This window comes from Theropithecus gelada, chromosome 17 (assembly GCF_003255815.1).
Source record: "Theropithecus gelada isolate Dixy chromosome 17, Tgel_1.0, whole genome shotgun sequence".
Classification (NCBI taxonomy): Eukaryota; Metazoa; Chordata; class Mammalia; order Primates; family Cercopithecidae; genus Theropithecus; species Theropithecus gelada.
This window is the reverse complement of record NC_037685.1, coordinates 55,819,457-55,841,343: the sequence shown is the minus strand read 5'-3', so window position 1 is coordinate 55,841,343 and position 21,887 is coordinate 55,819,457. Positions and strand designations below refer to the sequence as shown.

The 21,887-nt window shown below is 39.4% G+C and overlaps 1 protein-coding gene across 2 annotated transcripts in view; it reads right to left on the bottom strand.

The window, feature by feature from the left end:
* SGCG (sarcoglycan gamma) overlaps window positions 1–21,887 on the bottom strand; it is an 81,545-nt gene that overhangs the window by 16,057 nt on the left and 43,601 nt on the right. For both annotated transcript variants that reach the window (XM_025364597.1, XM_025364598.1), the window contains 2 exons: window positions 21,198–21,285; window positions 10,811–10,930 (listed from right to left, as the gene is read on the bottom strand). In XM_025364597.1, coding sequence (XP_025220382.1) covers window positions 10,811–10,930; window positions 21,198–21,285 — 208 coding nt within the window. The remainder of the gene's footprint in view (window positions 1–10,810; window positions 10,931–21,197; window positions 21,286–21,887) is intronic.

The window sequence follows — 21,887 nt, the reverse complement described above, 5'->3', positions numbered from 1 at the left end:
GTAAAAGTTTCCCAGCCTCTGTGTTGAGAAATCCTCATCCTGGGCAAAATATCTTTTGAGCAGCCCTTACTAATTTTTTTTTAGTTTGTTTTTTTTTTTTTTTTTTTTTTTAAGACGGAGTCTCACTCTGTCACCCAGGCTGAAGTGCAGTGGCATGATCTCCGCTCACTGCAATCTCCGCCTCCCAGACTCAAGCAATTCTCCTGCCTCAGCCTCCTGAGTAGCTGGGACGATGCGTGCCCACCACCACACCTGGCTAATATTTTGTATTTTTAATAGAGACAGGGTTTCACCATGCTGGCCAGTCTGGTCTCAAACACCTGACCTCCGGTGATCTGTCCGCCTCGGCCTTCCTAAAGTGCTGGGATTATAGGCGTGAGCCACCGCGCCCGGCCAGTCCTACTGTTCACAGTACCTTCACATTTTCTCCACAGTATTACTGGCTATATTAGCTTTGTTATTATAATTACTACTTCCTTAGTGATTTTATTTAAATATGAAGATATGATAAAAACCCACACTGGAAAAAAGCCCTTATCCAAGAAATAATAGCTTGTGGCACAAAAGCAAAACAGACTTAAATCAGAACAAAGCGAAATTTTAAAATTACAAACGGATTTAGTAGGATGATTTACATAAAAACTATAATCAACTGAAATAAAGGAACACACATAAGTGAAGGTTAATGTTTCATGAAAATTATAATTTATGTAAATTATACTCAGATGAGAAACAGATCCTCATACATACCGTAACAAGTCACATTTTCTTAAATACCACTTAAGCAAACCTAAATGATAATGGAGATCATTATGTAAAGTTAGGCTATACCAAGCACTGGCGTTTCCACAATAAATGGTGCAGTCAAATTATTTTAGAGCACAATATCTGGTTTGTTGATGTATTGACAACATTTCCTGCTTGGCATACAGAGGAAAATAATTTAACATAGTAATCTGTATAATAATATGTATTCATTTTATCCTTTTCTTTCCTCCTTGCTGCTTCTGATTTGCAAAATATAAAAGAAAATGTAAATTTTAATACACCTCAAGTCAATTCTCAAGAAGACAAGCAGAGCTATGCTTAGTTTTATATAAGTATATTTAGTGTAATATATGTAGCATTGTTTGAAACCTAAGTAATGCTTTGTTATCACGAACCTAGAATGAGCTTTATGAATCATCAAAAAATAATGATTTCTTTCCATAACTAAGATATAGAAACAAAAGGAATGTGGGCATAAAATTTTCTGTAGTTATTTTCTCCATTTTTATATAAACAAGATGATATTGTGAATGAGAAAAAAGTCAACACATTTTACTTTCTATAACACATACCCTTGTAAAACAAAACTAGAGACTGCAATCTATTCCACTTTCATAGGCAATTTTTATTTGAGCACAGTGTTGGATCAAAATAAATACAGAGATAAATCTCTAAATTAAATGATTTTTGGGGGAATCACAGAACTGCAATTTGGGGCATATCTCTAAAGAACAAAGAAAAAGTTGGGAGTTTTATTAGAAAAAGAAACGTGGGCGGGTGCAGTGGCTCACGCCGGTAATCCCAGCACTTTGGGAGGCCAAGACGGGCAGATCACTTGAGGCCAGGAGTTCGAAACCAGCCTGGCCAACATGATCAAACCCCGTCTCTACTAAAAATACAAAAATTAGCCAGGTGTGGTGGCGCACTCCTGTAATCCCAGCTATTCAGGAGGTTGAGGCATGAGAATCATTTGAACCTGGGAGGCGTAGGTTGTGGTGAGCCAAGATCGTACCATTGCACTCTAGCCTGGGCAAGAAAGTGAGACTCCATCTCAAAAAAAAAAAAAAGAAAGAAAGAAAGAAATGTTACGTATTGTTTTGAAAGAAGGCTCATTGACACTAGAGAAGCTTCTGGGAGCTGGCGAGCTCTGATTGGTGAGTGAGGGCAGCAGGTAGAACACTTGGTGTCACGGCAGGTCGTTTCAGCATTTACTAGGTAACACTGGTCTTAGGGTGATAGCAGGCCATTTCAGCGGCTGGGCTTGAGGACAATTCAGTTCTTGAAAAAGATGCTACATGCCCTCAGTGCTTTCCCCCGCAGCCCCTCGATTTGCTTGGGTATGACAACATGACCCAATTCATATAATCAACTTTCACAGCAGCTTCAATTCTCTTTCCCAATAGCTGAATTTATTCAAAGACTTTCAGTGGCACTATTTTACAGGGCAGTAAAACTCGGTAATTAGTTTTTAAATGCGTGCCAATTACTTACCTTCTAATGTAACTATAATTAGTGATATTATATTGACATATGATTATGGTAATGTACTTATAGGGAGATAGAAAATCTATAAACTGATATGTATTATCTTTAAATAAGAGCAGCAGTTTCTCTACATTGAAATGATAAATGCCCAAATTATATGCTCTTGATTATATCATTACTATTCAGCCTCAAAGTTAAATACTCCTCGGAACCTATTTGCATATAATACAATGAATTTTCCTAAATGGTTTCATAAAATGATTCTCAGGAAATGGTTGTTGATCTTCAATTTAATTGCATTTTCTTTACATTTGCATTCATTTAAATATTCACAACCAAGATGATATAAGAAATATAATTGGTGGAATACCTCTTCTTTGTGGAAAATAAAACATATTATTTGAAGTCCTATAATCTAAAATTTTAGACAGGAAAAAAGTTCTACTATAAAATATCATTATATAAATCATGCATTAAAATGACCCTGTATAATATGCATTATTTATATAGGAAAGTACAAATAAAAAGGAAAATAAAGGAAAGCCTAGTCTAATAATGTTAACTTTTTTATTTTTAGAATATGTCATTGAGATTAGACATGGACGTGTCATTGAGATTAGACATGTCCGTTTCTACTGTGAAGCAGTAGCACTCAACATCATTCTTCCCTTCTGGATTCTAGAGCATTGTATGATGAATGATGCTCACATGAAGATCCGTAGTAAGACTGTGGTGGAAGATGGACTGAGATGGTCATGAAGGCAGTTGGAAAGTTCACGGTACAGAGCCCAGCAATCATGACACTCTTGGACAGACTCAGCAACTGAATGGCAAATTACTCTAAGTTGCTACATTCTTTGCAACATACTGTTGTTTCTAGGTTCCTTCAGTTATAGAAATACATAGAATTCAATTAATACTTCTGTTCAAACAGTAATACATTATGTGTCTCAGTATGCATTCATTTTTGTATCAACACTGATAACTATTTGTTAAGATTTATTCTACGCATTCATTGAGCATTTATGGCCTGATATGGGCTTTTCAAGTGATGTCAAAAATATTCCATTTCTCTTCTTCAGGCAAACTTCCGCTTAATGTCCCCACATAATGCCTCTACTGCCTCCCATCCTATTCACTTTGTAATCACTTCAACCTGCCTTTTGCTTTTATTACTCCAGTGAAAAATGCTCTCCTTAAGATTGCAATGACTTCCATAATAATAAATCCAGTGACAATTTCTGTCATCTCTCCTGGGTCCAAATTCTGAGAAAATAGTCTCTCTTGACACCAGAAAAATGATTATTGTAATATCCCTCCCGCCGCATTGCCTGTCCCTTACTCTCCTTTGGTGGCTGCTCTGCCTTTATTTGGCCTCTACCGTTGGCATTTTTCGGAGCTCAGTTGGTTGATGACGCCCACATTTATCTCTAGGCTAGACTTCTGCTCTGAGCAGTAGCTAACTCACATGCCGAATAGCTGACATGACATATGCACTTGGCAGTTTTCCCAGATGATCTTCAGTTTACGTGTCTAAAATATTAACTGTTGATGCTGTCTGCCCTGCAAATGAATTCTCCTCCTCCTCAAGCCTCTCCATTACCCAGAGAGTAATGCCATCACCCAAAGCAAATATTATCATTGAGTATGCTCTTGGATGCCTGCCGTACATGTGATTCATGGGCAAGGCTGTAGCTGTCAGATCTTAAATTGGAGTAATTCACTTCCCTCTCTGACCATTGCTACCACCCAATCCAGGTCACATTCACTGAGTACCTGTACTACAATTGACAACCTCCTAACTGGTCTTACTGCTTCCATTCTTTCCTCCAACCTCCCTTGTAATGGTTGGATTGACCTTAAGATGTATAATGAATCAAGGAGTACCCTGTTCAAAACAATTCAATGCCCCCCCATTGAATTAAAACAAATCCTAACTTCTTATAACGGCCAGCAAATCCCCTGCGTAATCTGGTCCCACTCTATCTCCCTTTACACCAGGCTTTTTTCAGACTCAAACTTGGTAAGATTAAAAATAATAATCATGAAATAATATGGCATAGATAAGCCAAACACAGCAGTTATCACAATGAATGTGAATGTTTTAAATTCCACATTAAAAATCAAAATAAATTACGTTACAAAAAATCAATCCAGCCAAATGCTGCATACAAAAGAAATTCAAATAGTTTAATATGAGAAAAATTTCAGCTGGGAGAGTCACTTAAGATGCCAAATCACTGAGGTCCTCTTAGAGAGAGATGTTGAGAGAAGTCTTTGCAGCGGCAAGTGATGTCTGCAATTGATGGAATCATTTTGCAACCAAAAAGGGAACTATCAACATACTTGCAGAGAAGAAAAGGTAGAGAAATATTACTTGGCTACTAAATTAATCAACAACCTGGGGTTACCCTTTCCCCAGCCTTCCTATGTGAGATTTGCAGTTTAAGCCTGTTTTAATTGGGACTCTTGTTCCTTTCAGCTGAAATACCATTGACTGCAGCACAGCACTGACCGCTGCGTGCAGTGCTGCATCAGTGTTCTGTGCCCTTGGGTATGTGTTTGAAGGATATGGTGCTCCTAAAAGCACCTTCCAGATATCTGTCTTCACGTCTTTTTCGACTTAACATCCTTGTTTATTTTCACTTCTTCAGTGGCTGAACACATTCTCCAGGTCCATTTTTGTCACTGGCTATAATTATGGGTGACTCTAGCATTTCTACACTATCACTTTTGACTTTTTGTGATCCTGCTTAGCTGCACAGAAGGCATGAAGAATTGGGATTGTTGCTAGATCTTACTTTTTCTCATTAGTGGTGGGAAATGGATCCTATTAAAAAACTCTGTTTTTAAAGATAATATTGGGAAACGGACCAAGCCTAGCAAATTGTTGCCAGGGAGCTAAAATACACTTACGGTGGCCAAACTAGCAATTTGTCATCTGGCAGAAGTCAGTTCTGGCAATGGTGTAGAATAGTTTTTTGAAGACAACATTGTGATGTTATTCCAATGGTATGTTCTGTAATTTGGGTTAATAAAGGAAACGTTAACTTTGGCCACTTGGTGGCTAATTTTGTGGGGGAGGAAGATGAGCCTGCTCAAAGGCCTAAATCGATTTCAGACTGAACTGGTGAAATTGTGTAATCGCTTCCATAAATTTCACTTAAAAACTATTATTCAGTAGCCTAGTTGACTAAAGTGTAAATGGAAGCTGTTTAAGAATTAAAGAGAGGTTTTAGCTTATTTGAGTCATTAAAATAATAGCAATAGCAATTGTCTTAATTACTCAAAGAATGGCAGTTCGAGTCAGGATTAGGACTTGGTGCAGCCAGGAGTTTCGAGTGCACCGTCTTAAGGAGAGAGCCACTTTATTTTCCCCTTTCATCGGAGCTATGGGCTGCTGTGCAAGTGACGAGAGCGGAGAAAAGAAGCAAAGAATTGGGTTTTCTTTCCAGTCCTCAGAGTGAGGCCGCCTATCTCTTTTCCTACCACTGCTCTTTCCTTGGCTGTCAACTGCTGTTGCTTTTGCTGACCTGAGAAACTCCAAAGGCTACTTGGAGTCCATCCAAGTAGATTTATGACAAAGGGGTCATATCCAGAATCTACAAGGAACTTAAACAAATTTACAAGAAAAAAAAACCCCATCAAAAAGTGGGCAAAGGATATGAACAGACACTTCTCAAAAGAAGACATTTATGCAGCCAAGAAACATATGAAAAAAAAGCTCATCATCACTGGTCATTAGAGAAATGCAAATCAAAACCACAATGAGATACCATCTCACACCAGTTAGAACGGCGATTATTAAAAAGTCAGGAAACAACAGATGCTGGAGAGGATGTGGAGAAATAGGAACGCCTTTACACTGTTGGTGGGAGTGTAAATTAGTTCAACCAGTGTGGAAGACAGTGTGGCGATTCCTCAGGGACCTAGAACCAGAAATACCATTTGACCCAGCAATCCCATCACTGGGTATATACCCAAAGGATTATAAATCATTCTACTATAAAGACCCATGCACACATATATTTATTGTGGCATTATTCACAATAGCAAAGACTTGGAATCAACCCAAATGCCCATCAATGATAGATTGGACAAAGAAAATGTGACACATATATACCATGGAATACTATACAGCCATAAAAAAGATGAGTTCATGTCCTTTGCAGGGACATGGATGAAGCTGGAAACCATCATTCTCAGCAAACTAACACAGGAACAGAAAACCAAACACTGCATGTTCTCACTCATTAGTGGGAGTTGAGCAATGAGAACACATGGACACAGGGAGGGGAACATCACACACTGGGGCCTGTTGGGGAGTGTGGGGCTAGGAAAGGGATAGCATTAGGAGTAATACCTAATGTAGATGACGGGTTGATGGGTGCTGCAAACCACCATGGCATGTGTATACCGATGTAACAAACCTGCACATTCTGCACAAATATCCCAGAGCTTAAAGTATAAAATAAAGTTACCCATTGTTATTTTCAGCAATTGTCCATTAATATCTGTTCTTGAGTACAGTCTGTGTAGAATGCTAATCCTTATGTTTTCTTCCTGATAAACTCCTACCCATCTTTCTAGGACCAGCTCAAATGTCTCTTTCCTGGAGAACTCACTGCTGACCTATTCTGCCTCTCTTTCCACGCATCATACCCGGCAGAATGAATCCTTCTCTCTGGGCTGCTCCTGTAGGCTTTTGCTCAAACATCTTTTAGTGTCCTTAGCTGATTGTATCCAACAAATTAATTTGTGTTTCCACCTCCCCAGCCAAAGTATAAGCATCATGTAAAAGGAAGCATGTCTGAATTATTGTGTACTGGAGGCTTTTAGGTTAGTCACTGACACATAGCAAATGCTATGTAAATGCTAATTCCAGAGAAACAGTATAAATTTAAGTGCTTCTAAATTGGGGGAGATTTTACTGCCCCTCCCCCAATAATGGGGAACTTTGGCCATGTTGGGAGAGATTTTTGGTTGTCACAACTGGTGGGGTGGGAATGCTACTAGCACCTAGTGAGGCTAAGGATGCCACTAAATGGCTAAGGATGCCGCTAAACATCCCACAACGCACAGGACAGTCTCCCCCAATCTCCATCAAAAACATTATCCAGCCCAAAATGTTAACAATGCTAAGGTTCAATAGCAAAGACATAGAATCACCCTAAATACCCATCAGTGACAGACTGGATAAAGAAAATGTGGAATACTATGCAGACATTAAAAAGAATGTGATCATGCACGCCCTTCTAGGAACATGGATGGAGCTGGAGATTATTATCCTTAGCAAACTAAGACAGGAACAGAAAACCAAATTCTGCATGTTCTCACCTATAAGTGGGAGCTAAATGATGAGAACATGTGGACACACAGAGGAGAACAACAGACACTGAGGCCTATTGGAGGGTGGAGGATGGGAGGAGGGAGAGGAACAGCAAAAATAACTAATAACCTGGGTTAATACCTGGGTGATGAAATAATCTATACAACAAACCCCCATGACACAAGTTACCTATGTAATAAACCTACACTTGTACCTGTGAACTTAAAGTTTAAAAAAAAAAAACAAAACAGTGTTAAGATCGACAAAGCCTGCCATAGACAATGGTTAGAGAGTCAGACCTTGGATAGAGACAAAACAAGAAGGGAAACATCAAAACTGTGGAATCTCTTAGTTTCTTTCATTACAAAATGTAAGGAAGCCAATAACATATTGGAAAATTGAGAAGAATTATGGTTTGCTCAAAATTGTACCGTTTGTACACTCTCAGTTCATGGTGTCTCTGGCAATAAGAACTAGAAATGTTTGCAACACCAAAATAACAAGGAAAGCGTAGAGTCATTAGAGGTGGGGTATATTTTGCTTAGCTGCACTGCAGAGGAGGAGTTTGGGAGAAAACTGTGCCTCAGGCAAAAACAATTATGAAAGAGAAGATGATAACTTGTCTTTTGAAAGGACAACTTGAATGCATGTTCTAGAGCAGGGACTCTAGATCCCTGGGCCATAGATGGGTCCTGGTCTGTGGCCTGTTAGGAACTGGGCCTCACAGCAGGAGGTGAGCAGCCGGCCAGCGAGCATTACCGCCTGAGCTCCGCCTCCTATCAGATCAGTGGAGGCGTTAGATTCTCATAGGAGGGCGAACCCTGCTGTGAACTGTACGTGTGAGGGATCTAGGTTGCATGCTCCTGATGAGAATCTAATACCTGATGATCTGAGGTGGAGTCGTTTCATCCCAAAACCATCTCCCACACTGTGAAAACATTTTCTTCCATGAAACCAGTCCCTGGTGCCAAAACGGCTGGGGACCGCTGTTCTACAGAGAGCGTTGACATATTGCTGACCTGCTGTTTCTCCTGCTGGTTCACGTTAGTCCAGGGCAGTGGTTCTCAGAGTGTGGTCCCCAGAGCTGTGGCATCAGCAGCACCTGGGGACTGCCTAGAAACACAGATTCTCAAGTCACATTCCAGACCTGCTGAATCAGAAGCTCTGGGGATGAAGGCCAGCACTATAATTATTATTATTATTATTATTAAGACATGGTGTCACTCTGTCGCCCAGGCTGGAGTGCAGTGGCTCAATCTCAGTTCACTGCAACCTCTGCCTCCCAGGCTCAGGTGATCCTCCCACCTCAGCCTCCCGAGTAGCCGGGACCACAGGCACGCATCACTGCATCTGGCTAATTTTTGTATTTTTTCTTTTGTAGAGATGGGGTTTCACCATGTTGTTCAGGCTGGTCTTAAACTCATGGGCTCAAGCGATCCACCTACCTCAGCCTCCCAAAGTGCTGGGATTACAGGTGTGAACCACTGTGCCTGGCCCCCAGCAGTATATTTTTAAACAAGCCCTCTGGATGGTTCTGACGCATGTATACAGGTAATAAATAATATAGTTGCTTATCAATTTTTCTCATCTGTTCCTCTAATTGATGTCATGGCCCGGAAGGAGTCCTGGGCTAAGGAAAAGTTCATTTTGCTGATTCTCTGTGTGGGAAGGCTTGGGTTTGAAGCGATCTAAGCTGTTAGACTGTTTTCCCTGCAGATTTTACTGCCCTGCAGTGCAATGATACTCTACCAAGAACTCTGCTGCCCTTTGCATACTTGATCCACTTAACCCAGCAATGATAGTACAGTTGACATTATCAACTCACTTTTAGAAGTCAGGAAACAGAAAACAAAAATTAACTTACTTGAAATTATGCAGCTAGTAATTGCAGAGGTAGGAACGAATCCAGGTCTACCCGGCCCATATTCTTTATCGTACGCAACAGTGCATTTCTGATGCTCAAGGTGCTTTGTTGGACAATGACCAATTTCCTTTAACTAAATGCCCTAGTGTCTTTCATTTTAGTAACAAAACCAGATACATGACTGTCTTAGAGTGTGCAACATTAGGTTATGATTGTTGTAGTTTGTTAGGGCCGGTAATAGGGTGGAGTCTACTTTCTTGGCCAGGAAATATTATTTGTTTTTCATTTGGGAGTATTGATAGGATTGTGTGAGACAATAACATCGCTATTGGTTTTCACAGTAGTACAGAAAGGCACTGGGATAGATTTAACAAGTGTCTGCTTACGTCTTCTAGTCTTTAGCAAGTGAATTTAGAGTATGTTCTGAAAAATTTTTTTCATAAAATGGTCTCTTCTGAGTCTTAAAAATGAGTCCTATGAGACCGGTATTCAACTTTTAGTTCAAAAAGAGAACTTTTTTGGTAGAAATATGAGGAATTCAAGTACATGATATGATGAGAATAAAAGAAACTTGGGAAACAGATACTTGAACTGCACAGATAACAGTAACATTTGATAAGTCTGTGGGTTACTCCAGTTAGAAAAAGACAAAGAGTGGCAGGGCACTGTGGCTCACACCTGTAATCCTTTGGGATTACAAGCACTTTGGGAGGCCGAGGTGGGTGAATCATTTGAGGTCAAGAGTTTGAGACCAGCCTGGCTAACATGGAGAAACTCTGCCTCTAAATTAGCCAGGCATGGTGGTGGGTGCCTGTAGTCCCAGCTACTCAGGAGGCTGAGGCAGGAAAATCGCTGGAACCCAGGAGGCGGAGGTTGCAGTGAGCCAAGATTGTGCTACTGCATTCCAGCCTGGGCAACAGAGCAAGACTCTGTCTAAAAAAAAAAAAAAGAAAGAAAAAGAAAGAAAGAGAGAAAGAGAGAAAGAAAGCAAGCAAGCAAGAAAAAGAGAGAACGAAGGAAAGAAAGAAAGGAAGAATGAATGGAAGGAAGGAAGGAAGGAAGGAAGGAAGGAAGGAAGGAAGAAAGGAAGAAAGGAAGAAAGAAAGAAAGAAAGAAAGAAAGAAAGAGAGAAAGAGAGAAAGAGACGAAGGGTAAAACTGTGGTGGAAGAAGGGTGGGCCAAGATCTGCAGGAAGGATTTTGTTCTTCTAGGAGAGCATCAAGAGAGTTGCAATGGAGAAAATGCAACACATTCAAGCTCTCTTATCTGCTTGAAAGATTCCACATAAGCTTGTCAATAGTACAATGTGTTTTTGCAGATGTGTACTCCATCGAATGTTGTGTTTTTCTCGAGTTAGTACATACCAGTTACTCGAAGTTTATCTGTACCAACCACAACTTCCTTCTCATCTACAGTAAATAGTGGCTTGCCGTCGTTGGAGTTGATCTGAAACTGTTGACTCTGGACTTCTACCATTTTGGGACCTGAAGAATTAATTAAAACAGTTTATTATAAACTGTTCACTACAAGCAGTGTCACAATCTCTATTTTTACACATGCCATGTCAACCCAACAAGACCAAGTACCTAAAGATTTGGTATTTGTTAGCATTAGTGGTACTGATTGATTCTGTAATTAAACTTTGCAACTTTTAAGTCTAAATTTGTCATATTATTAAAATTAATTTATGTCAAACATATGTTAACCTATATCAATATATGTACAAATACATTATTTAAGAGTTTCTTCTTTAAGATTTTTAAATACTTGCCCAAAATAATATGGTTCTCCTATTCGTGGTTAAACTTGTATTCTTTTGGTTATGAACCACCTAAGAATCCTACATTCCGAAATGTGAGATTTGTGAAAGACCCTCTTACAAATGGCTCACTTTAATCGTCAAAGTTAACCTAGAAGATGAGTCATATCCTGAATTTTTTCTCTGCCATTATTCTCAGAAGAGCTGCTCACCCTCTACTCCACAGGAAAAACAAGCATCACTGTGGAAGAACACCTTCCTGTTTTTGCCCTTCCCCTAAAAAATTTTTGACTTTGCCATGCCTTCTGTTTCACGTTTGTATCCAAGCTTATGCCCTTCACCTGAACTCTAGACCCCCTGCCTTCCAGCTCTTTCATCTATTCTGCAGGTGTTCTGTGGGTGCTCACTCACCCTGTGCCATCCAGACATGAGGGTGAGGTCACACCTCCCACTCACTCAGCTACACACCAACCCCCGGCACTCATGTGTTCCCCAATTCCTCTTTGATGCTTCCAAACTTTCTAACCCAGGCCTCATGGATTAATCTCCCTAGAGTACAGCCTTCATTATCTACTTAAGAAACTATGAGTTCCCCAGTTTGTTTATGTTAGCTTTATATTCTTTTTTTTTTTTTTTTTTTTTTGAGACAGAGTTTCGCTCGTGTCACCCAGGCTGGAGTACGATGGTGCCAATCTCTACTGGCTGCAACGTCTGCTTCCCAAGTTCAAGTGATTCTCCTGCCTCAGCCTCCAGAGTAGCTGGGATTACAGGCATGTGCCACCACATCCGGCTAATTTTGTATTTTTAGTAGAGATGGGATTTCACCATGTTGGCAAGGTTGGTCTCGAACTCCTGACCTCAGGTTATCCGCCCACCTCAGCCTCCCAAAGTGCTAGGATTACAGGTGTGAACCACCACGCCCAGCCTATATTCTTATCTGTAAAAGTAAGTTGAGGCTGGACACAGTGGCTCACACCAGTAGTCTTAGCAGTTTGCCAGGCCAAGGCAAGCGGATCACCTGAGGTCAGGAGTTTGAGACCAGCCTGGCCAACATGGAGAAACCCCATCTGTACTAAAAATACAAAAATTAGATGGGCATAGTGGTGCGTGCCTATAATCCCAGCTACCTAGGAGGCTGAGGCAGAAGAATTGCTGGAACCCGGAAGGTGGAGGCTGAAGTGAGCCGAGATCGCACCACTGCAGTCCAGCCTGGGCGACAGAGCGAGACTTAAAAAAAAAAAAAAAAAAAAAGGAAGTTGAGAAAAGAAGTCATATCTTACAATTTTTTTGTATGTGTCCCTCTGACCCTAACAGTTCTCAAAAAAATTTTTGGATACCTGGTAGAAATTAAGTAAAGCCTTTCTATTAATGCATTAATCAGTTTTGGACATGCTCATTTAAGTGTTCTTAATTTTATTAATTTGTATTTAAAACCCTCCAGCGAGTCTTTATTTAAATAAATAAATGTTTTTGGCAAGAGTGCCGGTTATAAAGTTGACTTTTTTCTCTATGTTATATCTCCTTTTTTTAAAAAAAAAAAAGCTTCACTTTATTTTTTGGTATTTGTATGTTATTTTCCCCAATCTGAGACTCAGAGTTCCTGTTTATCTCTTCCGGGTCACTGACATGCCTGTGTATTTATTATATAAACACCGATTTGCATTTAATGGTGACTACCAAGTTACCTGACTTTAAAATTGAGAAATAATTGGAATAATTAATCCAGTAAGAGTTCATTGTTTTGCTCACTAGAGGTTCATCTTACAATTCTAAGAGGCCTTATTAAGTATAAGGGGTTAAACTAAGTGACAATTTTTTTTCTGTAGTTATTACATCGATAAAATATTCAACGAATAAGTTTAGTTTCATAGTAAGTCTGTGCAGCAAATACACATAAATTGTTACTCAAATCAAATAAAATGCAGGAAAGTGAATGGTTCCATTCAGTACAAATCTATTGCATGCTTTTTATGTACAAGGTTCTGTGCTAAGCATTGACAATGTGCAAATGAGTGAGATATAGCTCACAGCGTAGAGGATTCTGTGGTTCACTAAAAAGAAAAGCATGTAAGCCTGGTCTCAGGACAACTTGCTAAGTATTAGGATGCAAGCATGAGAGAGTCTTGACTAGGAATTCATGGTCCATCCATCCAGGCTAAGAGCAGCGTCCAGAGACGCGATGCCTGAACTGACTTGGAAGAAGGAGTTCATGCTTCCTGCTGGGCGTGGTGGCTCACCCCTGTAATCTCAGCACTTTGGGAAGCTGAGGCGGGCGGATTGCCTGAGCTCAGGAGTTTGCGACCAACCTGGGCAACACAGTGAAACCCTGTTTCTACTGAAAATATAAAAATTAGCTGGGCGTGGCGGCGTGTGCCTGTAGTCCCAGCTACTGGGGAGGCTGAGGCAGGAGAATTGCTTGAACCCGGGAGGTAGAGGTTGCAATGAGCTGAAATCAGGCCACTGCACTCCAATCTGGGTGACAGAGCGAGACTCTGTCTCAAAAAACAAAAAAGAAAGAGTTCATGCTTCCCTGTTGAAGGAAGAACAGGGATCTCCAGGTAAAGGAAACTATTTGAGCAAAGGCATAGCGGCGAATAAAATCCCATCTCCATTTTATTAAAAATAGACACTGCATGTTTAAATTTAAATACGCTTTCCACTTCAGAGAAAACTGTACTGTTCTTCAATAGTTATGGAGTTTGTAATTAATTTTCTAACTTTTATTAATATTCCAGCAGTTTTTTTAACCTAGTTGGACACTGATTAAAGCTGAGGATGTAATTGTCTTTTGCAGTAGAGGTCTTTAAGAAATAAAATTTAAATTCTACCTTGTTGATAAGAAAAGAGCTATCTGTACAGTCCCATTTTTAATGAAAGGCTTTGGTACAAAGAGAAAAAGTTAATGGTTTTGTGATCTGATTAATTAAGTTTGGGAAATTAGCTTAAGGGTTTTTCTGGTGAAAATACCATCAAATTCTCCCTTACATATAATGTGTCTCATCAGCAACCTTCTTTTGTTCCTCAGGATATCTTTAATTTAAAATAAAATAATTTAGAAACAAATATCACAAAGTCCTTTAAAAAAAGGAAACATATATTCTGCTGGTGCAAATATGGTATCACAGAGAAAGGACTGGGCTGGAAGCACAAAGCTGTGCTTGTTAGCGCTACTACTTTTGTGGCATAATCTTGTATTATACAGTTCCACTTCATATGCCTGGCACTAATGACCTTTACTTGTGTTAAATAAAATAAAATGAAATAAAATAAGAGACGAGGCTTGAGAAGTCCCTGAGCAAACAAAGCTAGTTATGCTATGCCAGTGAAACTTAGGTTATTTCTAGTCAATGTCCCTGATAATCATAAGCAAAACTGACGTAGCTTTCCAAAAATGCTGTAAAATGATTTTTTTTTTTTTTTTAAAGACAGGGTCTCAGTCTGTTGCCCAAGCTGGAGTGCAGTGGTGCGATCTCAGCTCACTGCAACCTCTGCCTGCCGGGTTCAAGCGATTCTCCTGCCTTAGCCTCCCGAATAGCTGGGATTACAGGCACCTGGTTGACTTTTGTATTTTCAGTAGAGATGGGATTTTGCTATGTTGCCCAGGCTAGTCTTGAACTCCTGGCCTCAAATGATCCACCCGCCTCTGCCTCCCGAAGTGCTGGGATTACAGGCATGAGCCACTGCACCCGGCCAGATGATCACTTTTAACCAATCTTCTGCCATCTGGAAACCCTGACTGTAATAATCAATCATTGTAAAGGTTAACCTCCTCATTTCACTATATATATATATATAGTGAATATATATAAATAATATATATAATATTTATATAATTATATATAAATATATCTATATATAATAAATTATATACATATAAATATATATATAAAATCCAACCATTAGAACACTATCCTACCTGCCAACTGGTTTGTCAGCCCATCCCATCCTACCCAATCTTTTATTCATTCCTCCCTTCATTTATTTAACAAATATTTATTGTATAACCTATTACATGTAAAAGGGTAGCCTGAATTATGAATTGTGGCATTAACTGAATTGAAAAAAATCTAATTCCAATTAGTGAATCAAATTATTATACATATATTCCTTGAAATATTACATAGCCATGAAAATAATGCTATGATTTTTAAAAATTTCATAGATTAAATTGGAAAAGGATGGACTTCTGGGTGGCTGATGACCACGCTGGCTATATAGTAATCAGTTTCCCAAAAGGTCATCCCCAAACTCTAAGGAGTAGCTTCACAGCTATAAAAATTCCACACAAACCAGGCGCGGTGGCTCACGCCTGTAATCCCAGCACTTTGGGAGGCTGAGGCGGGCGGATCATGAGGTCAGGAGATCAAGACCATCCTGTGTAACACAGTGAAACCCCATCTCTACTAAAAATACAAAAAATTAGCCGGGCGTGGTGGTGGTGGCACCTGTAGTCCCAGCTACTCAGGAGGCTGAGGCAGAAGAATGGCGGGAACCCGGGAGGTGGAGCTTGCAGTGAGCTGAGATCTCACCACTGCACTCCAGCCTGGGCGACAGAGCGAGACTCCGTCTCAAAAAAAAAAAAATAAAATAAAATAAATAAATAAATAAATAAAAACAAAACAAACACACACACACACACAAACCAAACCCTTGCATTACTTAAAGGCAGAACTGTGAGTTAAGGGAGAAAAATTAACAAGTGCCAGGACTACAACTTCTCACACACCTGCTCCATCACAGGCGTTATGGTAAGCAAAGGCCATGGGAAGGACGGATGAGGAGACTTAGTGAGAAGCCACTTAAGGAATGGACAAAAGTAATGCAGGAAATGAATACTAATGAGCTGGGATAAAAATCCTGATATCAGACAAAGTGGAATTCAAGTCAAAAGCGTTAAATATGACAAAAAAAATTTAATGCTAAAATTACAACCCACAAAACAAAGTATTTACAAATATCTATCTCCCAAATATCACAGAAACAACCTGCATGAAACAAAAATAAAAGATGTGAGGACCCAATGCAGGAGCACCCAGATTCATAAAGCAAGTCCTTAGAGACATACAAAGAGACTTAGACACCCACACAATAATAATGGGAGACTTTAACACCCCACTGTCAATATTAGACAGATCAATGAGACAGAAAGTTAACAAAGATATCCAGGACTTGAACTCAGCTCTGCAGCAAGCTGACCTAATAGACAACTACAGAACTCTCCACCCCAAATCAACAGAATATATATTCTTCTCAGCACCACATCGCACTTATTCCAAAATTGACTACATAGTTGGAAGTAAAGCACTCCTCAGCAAATGTAAAAGAACAGAAATTATAACAAACTGTCTCTCAGACCACAGTGCAATCAAATTAGAACTTAGGACTAAGAAACTCACTCAAAACTGCACAACTACATGGAAACTGAACAACCTGCTCCTGAATGACTACTGGGTAAATAATGAAACGAAGGCAGAAATAAATAAGTTATTTGAAACCAATGAGAACAAAGATACAATGTACCAGAATCTCTGGGACACATTTAAAGCATTGTGTAGTGGGAAATTTATAGCACTAAATGCCCACAAGAGAAAGCAGGAAAGATCTAAAATTGACACCCTAACATCACAATTAAAAGAACTAGAGAAGCAAGAGCAAACAAAGTCAAAAGGTAGCAGAAGACAAGAAATAACTAAATCAGAGCAGAACTGAAGGAGATAGAGACACAAAAAATCCGTCAAAAATTCAATGAATCTAGGAGCTGCTTTTTTGAAAAGATCAACAAAATTGACAGTCCACTAGCAACACTAATAAAGAAGAAGGGAGAAGAATCAAATAGGCATAATAAAAAATGATAAAGGGGGTATCACCACCGATCCCACAGAAATACAAACTATCATCAGAGAATACTATAAACAACCTCTACGCAAATAAACTAGAAAATCTAGAAGAAATGGATATTTCCTGGCCACATATACCCTCCCAGGACTAAAATAGGAAGAAGTTGAATCCCTGAATAGACCAATAACAGGCTCTGAAATTAAGCAATAATTAATAGCCTACCAACCAAAAAAAGTCCAGGACCAGATGGATTCATAGTCAAATTCTACCAGAGGTACAAAGAGGAGCTGGTACCATTCCCTCTGAAACTATTCCAATCAACAGAAAAAGAGGGAATCCTCTCTAACTCATTTTATGAGGCCAGCATCATCCTGATACCAAAGCCTGGCAGAGACACAACAAAAAAAGAGAATTTTAGACCAATATCCCTGATGAACATCAATGCGAAAATCCTCAATAAAATACTGGCAAACCGAATCCAGCAGCACATCAAAAAGCTTATCCACCATGATCTAGTTGGCTTCATCCCTGGGATGCAAGGCTGGTTCAACATATGCAAATCAATAAATGTAATCCATTACATAAACAGAACCAAAGACAAAAACCACATCATTATCTCAACAGATGCAGAAAAGGCCTCTGAGAAAATTCAACAGCCATTCATGCTAAAAACTCTCAATAAACTAGGCATTGATGGGGCGCATCTCAAAATAATAAGAGCTATTTATGACAAACCCACAGCCAATATCATACTGAATGGGCAAAAACTGGAAGCATTCCTTTTGAAAACTGGCACAAGACAGGGATGCCCTGTCTCACCACTCCTATTCAACATAGTGTTGGAAGTTCTGGCCAGGGCAATCAGGCAAGAGAAGGAAATAAAGGGTATTCAATTAGGAAAACAGGAAGTCAAATTGCCCCTGTTTGCAGATGACATGATTGTATATATTTAGAAAACCCCATCATCTCAGCCCAAAATCTCCTTAAGCTGATAAGCAACTTCAGCAAAGTCTCAGGATACAAACTCAATGTGCAAAAATCACAAGCATTCCTATATACCAATAACAGAGAGCCAAATAATGAGTGAACTCCCATTCACAATTGCTACAAACAAAATAAAATACCTAGGAATACAACTTACAAGGGATGTGAAGGACCTCTTCAAGGAGAACTACAAACCACTGCTCAATGAAATAAAAGAGGACAGAAACAAATAGAAGAACATTCCATGCTCATGGATAGGAAGAATCAATATTGTGAAAATGGCTGTACTGCCCAAGGTAATTTACACATTCAGTGCCATCCCCATCAAACCACCAATGACTTTCTTCACAGAATTGGAAAAAACTACTTTAAAATTCATACAGAACCAAAAAAGAGCCCGCATTGCTAAGACAATCCTAAGCCAAAAGAACAAAGTTGGAGGCATCACACTACCTGACTTCAAACTATACTACAAGGCTGCAGTAACCAAAACAGCATGGTACTGGTACCAAAACAGATACATAGACCAATGGAACAGAACAGAGGCCTCAGAAATAATGCCACACATCTACAGCCATCTGATCTTTGACAAAGCTGACAAAAACAAGCAATGGGGAGAGGATTCCCTATTTAAAAAATGGTGCTAGGAAAACTGGCTAGCCATATGTAGAAAGCTGAAACTGGATCTCTTCCTTCCACCTTATACAAAAATTAATTCAAGAAGGATTAAAGACTTAAATGTTAGACCTAAACCATAAAAACCCTAGAAGAAAACCTAGGCAATACCATTCAGGACATAGGCATGGGCAAGGACTTCATGACTAAAACACCAAAAGCAATGGCAACCAAAGCCAAAATTGACAAATGGGATCTAATTAAACTAAAGAGCTTCTGCACAGCAAAAGAAATTACCATCAGAGTGAACAGGCAACCTACAGAATGGGAGAAAATTTTTGCAATCTACCCATCTGACAAAGGGCTAATATCCAGAATCTACAAAGAACTTAAACAAATTTTTAAGAAAAAAATCAAACAACCCCATCAAAACGTGGGCAAAGGACACTTCTCAGAAGAAGACATTTATGCAGTCAACAGACACATGAAAAAATGCTCATCACTGGTCATCAGAGAAATGCAAATCAAAACACAAAGACATACTATCTCACACCAGTTAGAATGGTGATCATTAAAAAGTCAGGAAACAACAGGTGCTAGAGAGTATTTGGAGAACTAGGAACACTTTTACACTGTTGGTAGGAGTGTAAACTAGTTCAACCATTGTGTAAGACAGTGTGGCAATTCCTCAAGGATCTAGAACTAGAAATTTCATTTGACCCAGCAATCCCATTACTGGGTATATACCCAAAGGATTATAAATCATGCTGCTATAAAGACACATGCACACGTATGTTTATTGCAGCACTATTCACAATAGCAAAGACTTGGAACCAACCCAAATGTCCATCAATGATATGACTGGATTAAGAAAATATGGCACATATACACCATGGAATACTATGCAGTCATAAAAAAGGATGAGTTCATGTCCTTTGTAGGGACATGGATGAAGCTAGAAACCATCATTCTGAGCAAACTATCACAAGGACAGAAAACCAAACACTGCATGTTCTCACTCCTAGGTGGGAATTGAACAATGAGAACACTTGGACACAGGAAGGGGAACATCACACACCAGGGCCTGTTGTGGGGTGGGGGGATGGGCAAGGGATAGCATTAGGAGATATACCTAATGTAAATGACTAATCGGTGCAGCACACCAACATGGCACATGTATACATATGTAACAAACCTGCATGTTTTGCACATGTACCCTAGAACTTAAAGCATAATAATAATAAAAAAAGTTTTCATGTTAGTTTTCACTTTTTTCTTGTAGTTCCTTGAGTAACTTAATAATAAACACTTTGAATTATTTATCTGGTATTTCAAAGATTTCATTGGTTTGGATCCACTGCTGGAGACTCAATGTGAGCTTTTGAAAGTTTTATAAAACCCTGTTTTTTCATACGGCCAGAATTATTTCTCTGGTTCCTTCTTATTTGGGTAGATCCGCCCGTCTTGGCCTCCCAAAGTGCTGGGATTACAGGCTTGAGCCGCCACACCTGGCCATACCTTTCTCATTCTTACTCTCTTTTTTTCAGACAAAGGTTCTCCTCCACCACAGAATCGAATTCCTAGTGATCCTCCCTGCCTCAGCCTCCCCAGTAGCTGTGACTACAGACATTCACCACCACACCTGGCTAATTTTTTAAATTATTTTTTTAGAGATGTTGCCCAGGCTGATCTCAATCACCTAGGCTCAAGCTATCCTTCCGTCTTGGCCTCCCAAAGTGCTGGGATTACAGGCATGAGCCACCAGGCCTGGCCTGCATTCCTTCTTACCAGTTGGTTTGCTCTTCCGATATTGCTTTCATCTATATTTCTTCTTGCTGATCTTCTCCGTTTATAGGATTCCATGTGACCTCGCTCCCGTGTGACCTTATTCTCCCGTCTTAGTTGACTGGATGGGTGTACATAGCTGACTGACCCGATGGAATGTGGTGGGACAGATGAACTGGGCTAATTAGAGTACTTTGTGGACTTAGAATTTGTGTAATCGAAGACTAAACTGTGTGATGTTGATAACTACAGCCGAGCAGATAAGAATCAGGGAGGCCCTGTAGGTTCTGTACAGTGAGAAGTGATACAGCCAAGTGAAAATGGTGGCAAAGATAAACTGGAAAGGAGGAGAATGGAACACATGGGGAGAAGCAGAGAGAAGAGAAGAAAGAATAGGGAGGGAACTGAATCTATTCTTGGCTCTCAGCCATGGGTCTCTGTGCTCTTTGAGGCCAACTACTTGGGTTCCTCTCCTTTGGTTGCTGCAAGAGTCTTTGGTAACCTACAATAAACATTTGTTTCTTGTACTAGCTTTAATTGTCCTCTATTTCTTGGAACAAAAATAACTCTAATCAAAGCACTTCAGGCTGTCCCCTCAGTCCCCACCCCACTCTGTGGTGCTATTCTGTGGTCAACACGGCATGATATTTAGAAAATTCATACTTTGTTCATAAGTAGCTTTGATTTCTTTAGAAGAAAAAACAATGCATCCATTTAGCACTATTCACGGACCACATGCATGCAAAGCACCACAATGAAGCTGGACTCACCAACTTTCAACCTGCCTGTGACCTCCCCTTCTGAGTTGCGCGCATTTACAGTCACATTCTGGGTTGATTGTAGAAGCAGAGATGAGTCCTAGAAAGGGATTTATAAAATTTGCAAAATACTGCTGTTTAAAATGATTACATCTTTATAATTCTATGTCAATTTAGGATTTATGTAAAATTATTTACCCATTGTCACAGATCCTGGAAATTCTATAAATTTGTGGCTAAGACAATTAAAAGTCCTGAGTCATTTTTTTTTAACGTTTTGAGAACTTATTGAAAGATAAAAGAATAACAATCATAAAATGAGACCCAAATGCAAGATAGGGATAGAAAAAATATGAATTATGTAGAGAAATATGCAATTTAACAGCGCTATATGGTCACAACTATGTCAAGGAAAGACACCAACAACGGTGGGGGTTCTAGCTAATAGAAATGACATATACTTTTTCCTGCTACACTCGATTTCCATAGTTTTGTAATACATTTGTATTTTTATAGTGTGTAAAGTAAACTTTATCAAAATAAAAAAAATCGATGTATACAGCAGAGTTATAATTACAGACACATTTGTGGTATTGACCGCTTTGTTCTTGCTCACCAAGTTAAAAATAAACTAAGCATTTAGCTTAAGACGTTAGAAAATACACAATAAAACAGACATCAGAGAATAGAAAGAAAAATAAA